Here is a 15043-nt window from a genome sequence, read left to right as displayed (position 1 = left end):
GCATTGCAACTACATTGTGTCCCAAAGGCCTGCTCACTAGTGCCATTGTTTGTTTGTTTGTTTGTTTAACATATGCTGCCCTTCACTGGAAGATCTCAGAGAGGTTAACAAGATAAAGGAATGGCTGTTTGTGGGCTGTGGCCCTGAAACTCAACAGGAATGCCAGCAAATACCGTCAGGATTGCTTATTACCAAGTAGCTTCAGGTGTTGCTGTTACAGCTTCAAAAGTATTTCATATTTATTTTGCAACTGACGTGCATCGCCGCCTGAAACTCTTGCCTTGGCAGAACTGATTGGGCTTGGCTTTGATCTCTGAGTAAACTAAAAATCATTCAGAAATGTTTACTTTGCAAAGTGTGTGTGTGTGTGTGTGTGTGTGTCCTCTTGCCACTGACTTTTCCTCCTTTAATTCAACTAAGATGCTACTTCAGCTTTATCAGTTATAAAGTGGTCTGGTGGTAGGTTTCTATATAATACGGACCTGAGCTAGACAGTGGGAATGGTTTGGGATAGGGCTGTCTTAGTTCCCTTCAAGTCATTGAGAAATGTAACATTTGAAAATTCTTCCCCGGCCTCAAGAGTTAATGACTTTCAGGGCTCCTACTAACAAAGAAGATGGTATCCAATTTTTCATCTTGGTTGAAACGTGTGTTGTTTGTACACACAAACACATGGGAGAAGGAAAGTACACCCTCTTTGAATTCTGTAGTTTTACATGAGGACATTTTGGCTTTATTTTTGTTGAATAAATCACGGTGTAATATGTCATGTGTTGTTGTTCATCTGAGGTTGTATTTACCTAATTTTAAGAGCTGCTAAGGAACAGATTGTTGTTGTTATGTCCTGATATGTAAAGCCACAGAATTCAAAGAGGGTGCACTTTCTTTCCCCCATGACTCCAGCATCTTCTATCCCTCGTAACATTTTCAGATAAAGAAGTAATACATTCCGGTAGATTAAAGCGAGCGGTTCTGTTGCTTCTTTTAAAACGTTTAAATAGGGTTTAATACAAAATGTACATAAAGAGCCGTACAAATATACACTACCATTTGTTACAATATTGAGCTTTGACGGTAACGGCAACTTTTCCTCTTCATCTTTGGATTCCGTCCTCTTCGTCCGCCCAACTTCCTGTCTTGAACACTGCAGTTTAGAGGTAGCCAATATGGCGGCCTCTAGAGGTTCCTAGACTCCCAATTCCCACTAGCCCCAGCCAACATGGCCAGTCGATGGGGTTGGTAGGGCGGTTTAATCCCACAACACCAGGACAGTGCCATGTTGGCTGCCTCTTGCATAGTTCAGGTAGCCTGAATTAAAAACTTCCGCAGAAGAGCAGAGCCCTTCCTTTTTTTTATTCCACTTTGCTTTCCCCTTTTTCTCACTACTATTCTCCAACCCTCTGATCTTTGCTTTTTTAACAGCTTGCTCTGACAATAGCAATTCAGCAGAAACCGGGTGACAATAACAAATACCGCCTATCGAAAGAGGGTTTAATGGGAAACACTGCTAATAGGCTCTGAAAGCCTGTTGGCTTGTGTGTGGTTTTTAAAGGGGCTTAATGCTCCTGACTGGTTCAGATTACCACATTAGTAAAATGGCCTTTTTCTATAGAACAGCAGTACCAACATGACTTATTGAAAATATCGGAAAAGAAACACTATGGGAGAAATGATGGAATAGAAATAAATAAACCAGCTTGAAATCAGTGGCGTCTCAACACTCGAAACTGCCTTTGAAGTATTTCAGGACCCTCTTTTGGTTCCTTGTGGCTTTAGCAAAGGCAGCAGGACAAAATGCTTGTATTCTGTGAAGGTGGCGGCATTTATAATGCTCCTGCTCTTCACATTGGTGATATCTTGCTTTTTGCAAGGAAACTGTCCAGTCCATTGACGTTTTGAGTCTTCAGAATGTGTCTATAGGGGAGCTCTTGTAAGAGTTCTCCTTCAGGCTGTTGAATATTTCTTTGGTGCCATTTTGCCACTGCAGAACAAGATCCATTGGAGTTTTCCCCTCCTATGGAGGAAAGTTAGGGAAACGGCATTAATTTTTACCCCCTTGAAATGTCATCATTGCTCTCCTCTGTTTCTGTGACTTAGCTTTCTGCAGATGTGGTGGTGGGAAGTTCTCTTAATAATGACCGCTTATGCCTCTTTGAAGTGACAAATGCATCAAGAATGTCTTTCTGGGTGCATGTCACCTTTGAGGGGTGGTGCATGGGCAATGAATGTGCATCCCCCACAGACACTAATTCCATTCAACAAGTGCATCTTTCTTGCCCAATTGTACCTATTCCTCACAACCAGTCAGTTTGCTAGCACAAATGTTCAAGACTAGAAAGTGAATGTGGACAGCAAAATCTACGAACATGGAAGCCAGCAAAAGTTAGATGCAATCCAATCCTACTGCGGTCGTCTTGGTGTTTTTATTGTAGTAACTCGTGCCCTGATTTTCTTTAAAAACTCAACATGGCTTACTTAGGAAAACAGCAAAGAGTTAGGGAATACTTACAGCATTCTTCATGTTTAGGTTGGCACCATACATGATCAGGAGTCGAATCATTTTATAACGATTCAGTCTCACTGCGTCGTGCATAGGACTATCTCCTTCCTAGAACAGAGGAGACACAAAGGAATATAATGAGCTTTGGGGCTCTACTGGCGTAATAGTGAAAGTACTCAATAAATTACACCATCATCTTGCACCCAATAGTGATAATGATTATTATTATTATTTAAGTGTGCTGTTGTGAAGCTGAGTTGAAATGGGTGGTTCAAAGGAATGTTAAGTACTATTGCTATTCTCTCCCTGAAGTTTCCTTCAAGAGATCACAATCACCTGCTATTTTACCACACTAAAGACACTAACTGAGCAATGGGGAGCTCGTAAACTGCAGGTGTCATTGCACCTCCATCATCCCTCACTCTTGCTTATGCTCGCTGGGGTTGGTGGATTTGGGAGACTATAGGGCTACAGGCACCAAATTCCTGCAATGCACGTTCCTTGAAAACAGACCAGCATGCTATAGAAGTGATTTGTGCTGTATTATAATAATTGTATGGAACGCGGGTGGCGCTGTGGGTTAAACCACAGAGCCTAGGACTTGCTGATCAGAAGGTCGGCGGTTCGAATCCCTGCAACAGGGTGATCTCCCGTTGCTTGGTCCCTGCTCCTGCCAACCTAGCAGTTTGAAAGCACGTCAAAGTGCAAGTAGATAAATAGGTACCGCTCTGGCAGGAAGGTAAACGGCGTTTCCATGCACTGCTCTGGTTTGCCAGAAGTGGCTTAGTCATGCTGGCCACATGACCCGGAAGCTTTACGCCAGCTCTCTTGGCCAATAAAGCGAGATGAGCACCGCAACCACAGAGTCGGTCACGACTGGACCTAATGGTCAGGGGTCCCTTTACCTATAATAATTGTATTATTTGTACCCCACCCATCTGATTGTGTTGCCCCAGCCACTCTGGGTAGCTTCCAACATATCTAGAAACATAAAATAACATTAAGCGTCGAAAACTTCCCTAAACAGGGCTGCCTTCAGATGTCTTCTAAAGGTCAGGTAGCTGTTTATCTGTTTGGCATCTGATTGATTGGAGGGCGTTCCACAGAGCAGGTGCCACTACCGAGAAGGCCCTCTGCCTGGTTCCCTGTAAGTTCACTTCTCACAATGAGGGAACTGCCAGAAGGGCCTCGGAGATGGACATGTCATACTCATTGACATCCCTCTGAGCAGCATTGTGACTCTTGCTGCTTATATATCCTGTGCATGTAGCCTTGTGGGGGGAAAGGCTTGTACATCCACTTTCCCTTCTACTGCATGGGAATGTTGTTTGATAAGGCTTGCCCTAATAAAAATGTCATACGGAAAAAGCAATCCCCATGGAAATGGACCTTCAGCTGGAAGGATAACCTTGGAACACCACCACCCAGGTGTTGCCGGGGCTGCCAGATCCCATGCCAGCCCCAGCTTGCATGACTTAATAGTCAGGGATGGTGGAATTTACAGCCTGGCTCACACATCTGGAATGCACTTACCCCATGGGTAGGCAAACTAAGGCCCGGGGGCTGGATCCAGCCCAATCACCTTCTGAATCCGGCCAGCGGACATTCCGGGAATCAGCGTGTTTTTACATGAGTAGAATGTGTCCCCTTATTTAAAATGCATCTCTGGGTTATTTGTGGGGCAAAGGAATTCGCTCATTTCCCTCCTCCCCCCCATATAGTCCGGCCCCCCACAAGGTCTGAGGGACAGTGCACCGGCCCCCTGCTGAAAACCTTTGCTGACTCCTAACTTACCCTGTCTTTGGCATTGAGATCTGCTTCACAGGCGATGAGGTGCTCCCCACATTCGTACTGACCTGTCCTTACAGCCACGTGTAGAGGACTGCTGAGCAACTGGTAGAAAAGGAAGGGCAGGGAGAGGCATAATCAACAGAAGCAGGGCAAGGCATTCTAAGGTGAGAAACAACAAGCTCGGATCTAAAAGTGCCTCTTGTACAAACAGCTCACAAATCCACTTTTAGCTTTTCCCACCTCAGTTTTTCAAACGGAAATAATAATAGCTTACCTTATCTCTAGCATTCCTGTTTATTCCTTTGTTCAGCAAGTACTTCAGGATTTCCACATTGCCCCCACGGCAGGTCCAATGAATAGCTGTGGATTCAAGCTACGCCAGGGGAAAATAATAATAAATATTTGTCAGCTGGTTCACATATGATGTGAGTTTTCAGCACCTAATTACTCATGTCCTGATGAGTCTTGGCCACTAGACTTGTGCCCGGTTATTGTTGATAAAAGTTTTATTACTTTGGAAAATAAAAAAACTTTATTGAAAAGAAAAGCCTTGTGTTTGAGATAGCAGGAGGTAATACAGTGGTACCTCAGGTTAAGAACTTAATTCATTCTGGAGGTCCGTTCTTAACCTGAAACTGTTCTTAACCTGAGGTACCACTTTAGCTAATGGGGCCTCCCGCTGCTGCTGCGCGATTTCTGTTCTCATCCTGAAGCAAAGTTCTTAACCCGAGGTACTATTTCTGGGTTAGTGGAGTCTGTAACCTGAAGCGTCTGTGACCTGAAGCGTCTGTAACCCGAGGTACCACTGTAGTGGTTCCATCTGCAACAGGCTAGGCATGGCTTATTGATGGTTACAGTGAATGAGTAGCGAACGTGTGTCTGTGTGAACCACCCCAAGGAACTCTGCATGTGTCCAATGAGCACTTACCATATCCTGGAATTCAAGGTGGGCTCCTGCTTCTACTAACTTCTCCACAACTGCCAGGTGCCCTTCTGAGCATGCTCTGTGCAAGGCTGTGCGCTTGTACTGTCAAATGGAATAGTCATAGTGTGGTCAATTTTAACCTGCAAGGCTTTGAAATATATCATACAGCCCTTAGCATGTTGAATATTCAAAACACTTTACACATAAATTAACCCCGCCCGTCTCACCCTTACCAAAACAAGACATGCACATGTAAAGTTTTTCATTTCCTTCTCGTGCCTCGCTAAACTTCCCTCCCCCTCATTTAAATTAAGCTCCTGAAGGCAAGGCCTTCTCTTTCATTACCATGTATGGTGTCATGTACAGATATGTATACAATGCCAGATAAATCATAATTTCAGTCTTTTGTTAACAACAGCCCCGTACGGCATTTATGTACTTAACTTGTTTAGTTTTGTCAGTTTATAAGCCACCCTTCAGTAACAGTAGGCTCTCTTAGCTGTACAATTTAAACAGCATAAATTCATGAAGACAAAACACGACAAGCACAAGGAAATAGATTTTTGATATTGCTTGAATGCCCATTTAAAGAAACAATGCTCTCCTGTCTTGGGAGTTCAGAATACTTTAACCGTGAAAAGTGTATCTGCTTCAAAAGGTAACACTGACAGAGTGGCGGTGGAGTTTAAATTTAACCTTAAGATATAATTTTTAAGGAGGACATAAAAACCTCTTAAAAACTGGTTTGAGAGGCATCCATCCTCCCTATGGAGATCTGGAAACAGCAGTGGTTGGGGAGAGATCAGGCTCTTTAAAGAGAGAACCTTCTCTACCCTCATCAAACTACAACTCCCAGGATCCTTTGGGAAAGCCATGACTGTTAAAGCTAAGATCAAAGATGTGCGCCTTATAGGAGATTTGGGACAGAAATTGGTGAACAAATCATACCTCATCACAAACGTTTGGATCTCCTTTGTCTGCCAGGTATTTTTCAATTATTGGCATCTTGTTCTCCAAGGCAGCCTTTAAAAATGTTGGAACATCCACGGGTTCAGTCTGATGGAGAGCAGAAATAAGAGTTAGTTCAGTTCCGTGGGGGGGAACCCCGTAAAGACAGCAGAGAAGACTATTTTGCCCCTGAACTTACTATAACTTCTTGCTCAGGCTCCTTTACAACGGGCACTTTAACCTTCTTGAATTTTTTCCTTTTCTTCAGCTGAATGATTTTTTCAAGATCTTCCAAGCTCTCAAGTTTTGGTCTCGCCTCTAATTTCTTTTTCTTGATCTGAACAACAACAACAACAAAAGCAAATAAGAACATAAGAAGATCCCTCCTGGACCAGACCACCGTTTTATCTACTCCAGCATCCTGTTCTCACAGTGGCCTACCAGATGCAAGCAGGAACTGAGTCTAAATGTCCTGTTCCCATCTGTGAATCTCTGCAACTGGTATTCAGAGTCATACAACTTCCAATGGTGGAAATAGCCAGGGCTTTTTTTTCCAGCCAGAGCTCAATGGAACTCAGTTCCAGCCCCTCTCAGGTGGGCACTATTGCCATTCTAAGAGAACAAGGGAACTGTTCATGGTGAGTTCTGGCACGTCTCTCGGAAAAAAGGCACTGGAAGTAGCCACTGTGAGTGACTGCCAAGAAATTAGAGCAATATGAGGAACAATAACATTAGCTTCAACATACAATCTCCAGGGTCCCTTGGAATCCCCTTCAACAGTTAAAATAATCAGAAAAGGCGTTACTTCAGCTACTAATACTACGCTAATATCAATACACCAATTCAAATTTAAAGATAACACTTGAAGTTATGCTGAAAAAATGCTACTGGTTATTTAAATGTAAGACGGATAAGTGATTAAGGAACCATCCAGACATAACACAGGGTCACATGTTCCTTAGAATTTATTCTAGTTATAAATATGTGTCAGCCTATATTTAAAGCGCAGGCTACATCTTTAATGTAGAGTAACAACCCAACTTGCTTTTCACAGAGCAAGGTGCTAATGAGTGACATAATTTATCCCCCAAATGTAGAATGATTGTTGCTCTGGCAGATTCACTGTATCTCCTTTTTGGAGTGATTCTTGATCAAGTTTCAAGTTGAAACTTCATTGCAAAAAGTGTGTTGGGCTGGGGAAGGGGCGGTTGATTCAAAACCCTTTAAAACCCATGTAGAATTTGGATGCCCTTAAACTTAACACTGTTCTGTAATTCTTCATTTGAATAATCCATCACCAGGGAAGCTGTAAAATGCTAAATCATCAGCTCACAATAATCTGTTACTTCAAAGGAAAAGTGTGTGGATTTAAATTCCAGTAATGTCTTTCCTATTTTCATATATCTTTGAGGGAGGGCTGGTGGAATCTTACTTTTATTGCCCACCTTAAAATTTCTCATTGAGGAAGATTTTAATAATGTTGCCATGCTTCAAATGATGGGCATAATTCTGTGGGCACTGAACCAAACAATTACAGATGACCTTATATTATAAACAGAAGTAAAAAAATGTTTTTAAGGAGGAAAACCCATATGTCTCAGCAGAAATTTGATTCACATTTTAATGCAAACTGCCCTATGTGCAAACCAAGGCACAAGTTATCTTTACAAAATTGTACTTCTCTGAATTTTCGCTGCAGTTCTTTTGTAAATTCATATATTAAGACAAAGTTTGCATAGAAATTCATATTTTCCTGAAAATAAAATATGAAATGAATTCTGTTGGGGGGGGGGAATATGTTTAGCAGGCAAAACTGCATGGAAGTATATGTATAGTAGACATTTACATTAAAGTGATAAATTTTTATGAGAACTTTTTAAAAAATATATATAAATCACAAATTGATGCAGGTGGGGAAATGAGAAAATGACATTAACAGATTTGTCCATCCCTAATCCCCAGCATCTCCAGTGAAGAGGAGAGATATCTGCCTGGAGACTTGGGATTACTTTTTGCCTCAAATACCAAAATGTCTTGGTTTGTCTCTAATCCATGGCTTTCAGCCATAACTGGTAGCCATTTTCCAGATTTTCAGAGACACCTTTTCCCCAATCCTGTAGTTTGTGGCACTCTTAGCTGAATACACTGAATTTGTAGAGCGTGGGTTTTCCCTCCCATCAGCGGCGTAGCGTGGGTTGTCAGCACCCGGGGCAAGGCAAGTAATTTGCGCCCCCTAACCCGCGGATTTGCGCCCCCTAACCTGTGGATTTGCACCCCCCTAACCAGTGGATTTGCCCTAACCCCAGATGTTGCGCCCGGTGCAGCCGGCCCCCCCTGCACCCCCCACGCTATGCCGCTGCCCACCATGTAAAACAGGTGTATTCCCTAGGGAGTTGTGGCCTATCCCTTCTAATTTCCTCTCATTCCTGGTTTTCTAGTTATAATTAGGATATGTTGAGTCCCAGTTAATAACATATTGGCAATGCAACAAGACCCTGGGGGTTGGGAATCTTTCTACTGGTTTCCAGTGTACATCTATCAAGACCTTTCTATTTTTCTAAACTTCCTTCTTAGTTAGAGGGCAGACCACAGGAATTCGAAACTTCAGAGCTCCAGAAGTGCAAAAAGATACACAATAAACACAATTTTACCTCAGCTTCTAGCGCTTTCTCTTCTTTGTAGGTCAGATTGTGTCGTGCCACTGAGTGGTCCGTGAGGGTCTTCAGGTCCTCTTGTTTCTCTAACCTTACGGCAGCTTCATACTCTCCATTTTTGAAGTCCTCTGGGAGGAAATCTCCTGTCTCTCTACCGTCGGCCTTTTTGCCTGTCACCTGTCAAAGGAACAATGGTTCAAGAGTGTCAACGTCTTGCTTTCTGACATATTGAGAAGCAGAGCTAACATGTGAGGACAGGGCAGGCAGCCCTCAAGAAATACTGAGGAAATGGAGGTGAAAATGATGGTTCAAAGACAGGGTGCCTTTTTGGAAAGCAATGGGTGAGTTGAAATCATGGCACTGAACGTTGTTCATCTGATTCCAAATGCTCAGGGAACAGTTAGAAATGTGCATAGCCCAGCATCTGGAAAGGAAAGCTGTCAATTTAACACCCTTCGCATGACCCAGAGAAGGCTTTGTAAGGCTTGTTGGTGGAGGGAAAGATGTATTCAGGGGAGATAAGAAGCATGAAGGTCAGAGGCAAGGAGGAGGTTGAAGAAAGGGTGCAAAGTAGGAAGCGGACCAGAAAGAAAAAAAGGTGAGGCTTGGGGAAAGGGCCTGAGAAAATGAGTCAGCCACCCCCAACCTGGTGCCCTCCAGACCTTGCTGGACTCCAACTCTAATCGTCCTCAGCTAGCATGGCCAAAGGTCAAGGATGGTGACAGCTGGAGGCCAGCAACCAGGCTGGAGAAGAATGAAATAATGGAGCTGAAGCAGACAGCTTGGGTTATCTTTAGCTTATAGCACTTACAATGAGCTCTCTGCCATTTGGGGCAGGAATACAGGAATGAGAGGGAGGATGTCAAGAGACAAGGTTACTGAAGCAAGTGGCCCAACGAGACAGTGGTCTGAAAAATAAAGACTTGAGGATGGGATGGGCATGGCAGACTTGCAGGCGGGAGAATGGAGAAATCCAGGGGAAAGTAAAACTGGGGTAAAGCCACATATTTGGGCTTAGGGGTAGGAGGGTCTGTGAACTCCACGGGGAAAGGAAATGGGCAGGTAAAAGGAGATTTGGAGGTGTGGGGACTGTGGGCCAAGGGTGCATTGAGTTGCTAAGTCTAAGTAGGGCCAGCCAACCTGGTACCCTTCCGATGTTTTGGACCTAAACATTATCACCTACTATGCAGTCACCTCAGATAGAATTATCATTGTACAGTTATCCCTTGTTGTACTGGTTGGGGCTGATGGAAATTGCCATACACAACCTCTGGAGAGCTTTCCTTGATCCTAAGGCTTAGGCCCAGTCAGGAGAATTGTCTTAGCTGTGCCATCTCCTGTCACTGAAGCATTGTTGACCCGGCAACTCTAAAAGGACGCCGAAGGCCCAGAAGCAGTGAAGGATGGCGGGCTGAATTTCACATATTGATCGGAACTAACCAGACACTTATTGGGCTGCAGGCATCTTGTAACCATCTGGTAACTGGGCCCTTGGAAACAAATAGGCTGAGAAGTGAGTACTGTAAGTTTAAAATGGAGTGCTCCATGGTGGACAAACGCTATACAAACGACATACATGGACGCAGCAGTATGCATATGGATCCAGGTACAAAATTTCTCCTGTATGTTAGAAACAACTAAGTAAATCTGTGGCCTCAGGCATTCTGTACATCACATTTAAAATCAAGTCTTTTTCTTTCCCTGTTGGAAGTGTGCTGTGTGTGCAGTAATCAGGCAGTACAATGCATGCATTGGCGCAAGCTAAAGATAGTTGCGACTACATCTCACTGAAATCAAGGAAGCAAGTTAGAGGCATATGACTAATGTATGTTACTCCTGACTAACTTTAGCTGGATTGGGGGTGGTAACTGGGATTCTGAGAGCCAGTAGGAGTAAGCCCAAGAGCTTACTGAAACCCAATGGTTTTTTTATCATCTTTCCCCCACCCCAATTAATTGGCAGACCTCTATGCCATCTGATTCTGAAATTCCTCATGTAGCGTGGGCACCTGCTGTCAAAAAGCACAAGTCCAAAGGTCCCTTACATGCACAAAATAAATCGAGCAGTTCTTTAGATCCAGAGGCATTTCGTTTCCAAACTTCTTGCTTAGATGTATTTATTTGTTAGGAATCCACTTTTATTTGAGAATCTGATCCAGCCGTTCCAGGGATCTAAGTCTTAAGAATCCTAGGCATGTCTACTCAGAAGTAAGCCACTCATCTGACTTGCTGTGAGATATTTGTGTCTGGGATAGCAGCCTTGATCAATTTTCATTGACTTAAGTCACTAGAGAGTTCAACAAGCATTATCGCGTCCTCAAGAACGGCTTGACAAACATCCCCTGTAGCAAAGTAGTGGACTCAGTAAATGTCTCTCTTGCTTGACAGACTGAACAACTCCTGGGTGAAGCGCATACTATAATGATAGGAAATGCACACATTGGACCTTTTCAAGAAAGCCACGAGTCCAAAAGAATCCTGCCTTTTGCTTGCTTCTTTCATTACTAATTCCTGTCATCAATTTCAGTTATGAACATCAGAGGTGAGAAGAGGCCTATTAAGCCACTCAACTCCTTTTGGCTCTTTATTATCCTGCCCGGAATTGTTCCCAATTACTTCTGAATCCAGCTTGCGTGCTTGGCACAGCTCAAACATAGCTGGAAACATGCTCACGAGTTTCTTTGCCTAGATGTTAATTTGGACGCAGCTGGCAAGAGTTGAATCACATGTAATTTATGAGATTAGAGGCTGCAATCCATCCCTGTTCCCAGCACAGATAATAGTTATAGTTTGTTTTGAACCACCTTGAAGGTCCCATTGGATCAAAAGATGGCAAAAAAATAAGCAGATATTCCTTCCTTCCTTTATTTTGTTTTTTTCTTTAAGAGTCCATTGTATCTCCTAAGGTAGAACCAGCTCCATTTTTCTTACATGCATAATGATTTACAGCACATAATCCGATTTATACACTCTGGAACTACCCTAAAGTTAGACCATTTTCTTCAGCAAAGATGCTTAGTATTTCATTAATGTTTTCCCTGTGTTGTTAAGGCATCTCACACATCCTTTCAGTAATCATTACAACAACTTTGTAAGGTAGGCCAACATTATTTACCTTGTGATATAATGCAATAAAGGCTTGAGACTATGCGATACCAGCCTGCTTGAAGCCACCAGGCAAGCCCACAGCTGTGCTGAGATTTGAATTGGGTGGATTTTCAGCTCTTGGCTCCTGCTCTTAACCACCACACAAACTCAGCTGGACAAAATAATAATAATAATAATAATAATAATAATAATAATAATAATAATAATTTATTATTTCTACCCGGCCCATCTGGCTGGGCTTCCCCAGCCACTCTGGGCGGCTTCCAAAAAAATATTAAAATACTGTACTACATCAAACATTAAAAGCCTCCCTAAACAGGGCCGCCTTCAGAATTACATCCGAGCACAATCTGCTCAAGTCATCATGCATGGCGCAGGTTAAAACTACCACCAAAAGAACAGCCAAGCTTCTCACAGTGGTATAAATCACCACATTCATAAGAGGCAATTTGCAGAAGAATGTAATAACCAGTGCACAATTAAACTGGATGCAGTTCAAACCTTAACACAGAAGTTACTATGAAAGGTGAGTTTTGTACCTACCAGCTCTTCCACTCTCAGCATCATCATAGTTGCTGCCGCTTATCAAAGAACGATAGTGCTCTCTTGGTGTGTGTGTGGTACTCCTTTAAGGATGGATGCCTCCTCCACCCAAGGCAGCTTTACTGAGATAACGCCAATCTAGTTTAGCTTATATATTGCTGGAAGAACTTCTTTGGAGTGAGATAATCTTCCAACCTGGGAATCCGAGTACGCCCTCAGCCCTGCCAGCTCCGAGATAGGTGCTTTCTCATTCCAGGCATGTTAACTAGCCAGATCTAGTGTCAAGGGGCGGGAGGGAGGGGGGAAAGGGATGAGTCTTGCAGTGTAACCGTGCTGCATATGTGAATCACTGTGAAACGCAAGAGCTTCATTCCATTCGCAAATGACTACATAGCTCAGCAATGCTAGCCATTCTGTCTGTCCAGTGCCCAGTAGGACAGCTGTCTGCAGATACCACACTGTATCTCGCAAGTGACTTTCACATGAGCAAGAGACACTGGGGGGACGGGACGACTGACCCAGACACTGAGCTCGCAGCATCATTTTCTGATAAGCAAACACATGATCCTTTCGGTTATGGGAAGCCATTCTTTTCATCATTTTCTGTTCCTGGATGGCAAATAGTTTCAGAGGAAAAGGGCTTTTCTTTTCCTCTCCCTCCGCTCACCATGACAGCACTTGTCTATATTTGTTGGAAGAAGGAATTCTCCGAAGGGATTATGAAGCCAGAATGATGTCTCTGGTGCTAAAAAGGCTCAATGACACGATAAGTTGCCATTAGCGCAAGAGCTCAGAACCCGCCAGCTTTGCATTTTTACTCCCCCTGAAATCTGTCACTCCTTATAAACAGAATAATGAGTGACAATCTGTGGTTCGAAAAGGAGACGGGGGAAATAAAATTAAACCTTGAGTGGTGATGACTTCCATTGGAAACTGGAAGGATAGGAGGATCACAACATCCTCACAAAGTTGTCCCAAGGTGGTGTTTTGGGGAGGTACAGTTGTTGGCTTTTAACTATAGGGAAATTGTACAAGATGTACCACCTGGTGAAAATCAGCAATAGCTGACTGTCCCGTGAGCCCTGAGGAATATATGAATATGTGAACTTTGAAGTTAGTCTGTACCCCTTCAGGTATATTCATTCATTTATTGCTTTTATACATCACAATCTGCCCCAAAGTTCTCGAGACAATGTACAAACAACAAAATACTATGTGCTTAATGATACACCAGGTTGCTTTGTGACATGTGCTTGGGTTCTAACAGGATTTCCCCTTACCCAATGGCAAAAGCTTTTGCAAACAATTTATTTTTCCCTTGCTGATGGAAATTAAATCCAGGTTGATCAGTGCAGATGATGATAATAATAATAATAATAATAATAATAATAATAATAAGAAGAAGAAGAAGAAGAAGAAGAAGAAGAAGAAGAAGAAGAAGAAGAAGAACAACAACAACAACAACAACAACAACAACAACAACAACAACAACAACAACAACAACAATTTATTTATACTCCGTCCATCTGGCTGGGTTTCCCCAGCCACTCTGGGTGGCTCCCAACAGAATATTAAAAACACGATAAAACGGCATGCGCGAAAGCGGCCCTTCTATCGCGGTCTTCCCCTGAGCAGCAGCCGCTGTGTATGGCCACCCCCAACGTCCCTGAATATGTATACCTGTGCAAAGTTCGTCTCTGCTCCCACCCTTATAAAGAGCAGTTCCCGGCTGCTCTGTAGGCCCATCTCTGCCTCTGTGCTGAACAGGCCTGAGGTCAGGACGAAGGAGCCTTGTTGTCTCTCAGGTGCTCACAATGAGCTCTTGCCAGTGTTGCGCCGGGAGTTCCAAACCAGCACTGTTTCCAGGGGCATTGATACTGCCGCCAAGTTTATTGGTGCTGGCGCTGCCACCGTAGGTGTAGCTGGCTCTGGTGCTGGCATCGGGACCGTATTTGGCAGTCTTATCATTGGCTATGCCAGAAATCCTTCCCTGAAGCAACAGCTCTTCTCCTATGCCATCCTGGGTTTTGCACTCTCTGAGGCCATGGGGCTGTTCTGCTTGATGGTGGCATTCCTCATTCTCTTTGCAATGTGAAGGAGCCGGGTGTGCTGCCTGTCATGTGCTCTCCTCTCTTCCCCCCTGTGTTTAGTCCAGTGTGTACGACAACCTGATTGTTCTGTGGCAGATAGGGGAAGTCCGTCTGTTAACCAAATCTGTCTAGCTCAGAGGGGGCAAGTAAATAAATACTGTATTGGTATACAAAAATAAATAAATAAATGATAAAACATCAAACATTACAAACTTCCCTAAACAGGGCTGCCTTCAGATGTCTTCTGAAAGTCAGATAGTTGTTTATTTCCTTGACATCTGATGGGAGGCCGTTCCACAGGGTGGGTGCCACTATCGAGAAGGCCCTCTGCTTGGGTCCCTGTAACCTCACTTCTCGCAGTGAGGGAACTGCCAGAGCTGGACCTCAGTGTCCAGGCTGAACAATGGGAGTGGAGAAGCTCCTTCAGGTATACTGGGCCGAGGCCGTTTAGGGCTCTAAAGGTCAGCATCAACACTTCGAACTGT

General features: G+C 43.6%; 1 protein-coding gene and 1 pseudogene across 2 annotated transcripts in view; one reads left to right on the top strand and one right to left on the bottom strand.

The window, feature by feature from the left end:
• Positions 1-979: 979 nt before the first annotated feature.
• Positions 980-15043, bottom strand: part of ANKRD1 (ankyrin repeat domain 1) — a 49200-nt gene continuing 35136 nt past the window's right edge. Inside the window, exons 2-10 of one of the 2 annotated variants that reach the window (XM_077930460.1) lie at positions 12469-12532; positions 8816-8995; positions 6364-6501; positions 6165-6272; positions 5220-5318; positions 4566-4664; positions 4295-4393; positions 2510-2608; positions 980-2014 (exon numbers count right to left, since the gene is read on the bottom strand). In XM_077930460.1, coding sequence (XP_077786586.1) covers positions 1904-2014; positions 2510-2608; positions 4295-4393; positions 4566-4664; positions 5220-5318; positions 6165-6272; positions 6364-6501; positions 8816-8995; positions 12469-12495 — 960 coding nt within the window. In that variant the 5' untranslated portion in view covers positions 12496-12532 and the 3' untranslated portion in view covers positions 980-1903. Of the gene's footprint in view, positions 2015-2509; positions 2609-4294; positions 4394-4565; positions 4665-5219; positions 5319-6164; positions 6273-6363; positions 6502-8815; positions 8996-12468; positions 12661-15043 lie in introns of those variants that run through there. The other variant, XM_028729734.2, reaches the window with a different exon arrangement.
• Positions 14079-14682, top strand: LOC114597311 (ATP synthase F(0) complex subunit C3, mitochondrial pseudogene; annotated as a pseudogene).

The sequence above is a fragment of the Podarcis muralis genome, chromosome 6 (genome assembly GCF_964188315.1).
Source record: "Podarcis muralis chromosome 6, rPodMur119.hap1.1, whole genome shotgun sequence".
In the NCBI taxonomy this organism is placed as follows: domain Eukaryota; kingdom Metazoa; phylum Chordata; class Lepidosauria; order Squamata; family Lacertidae; genus Podarcis; species Podarcis muralis.
This window is presented reverse-complemented; position numbering and strand designations above follow the sequence as displayed.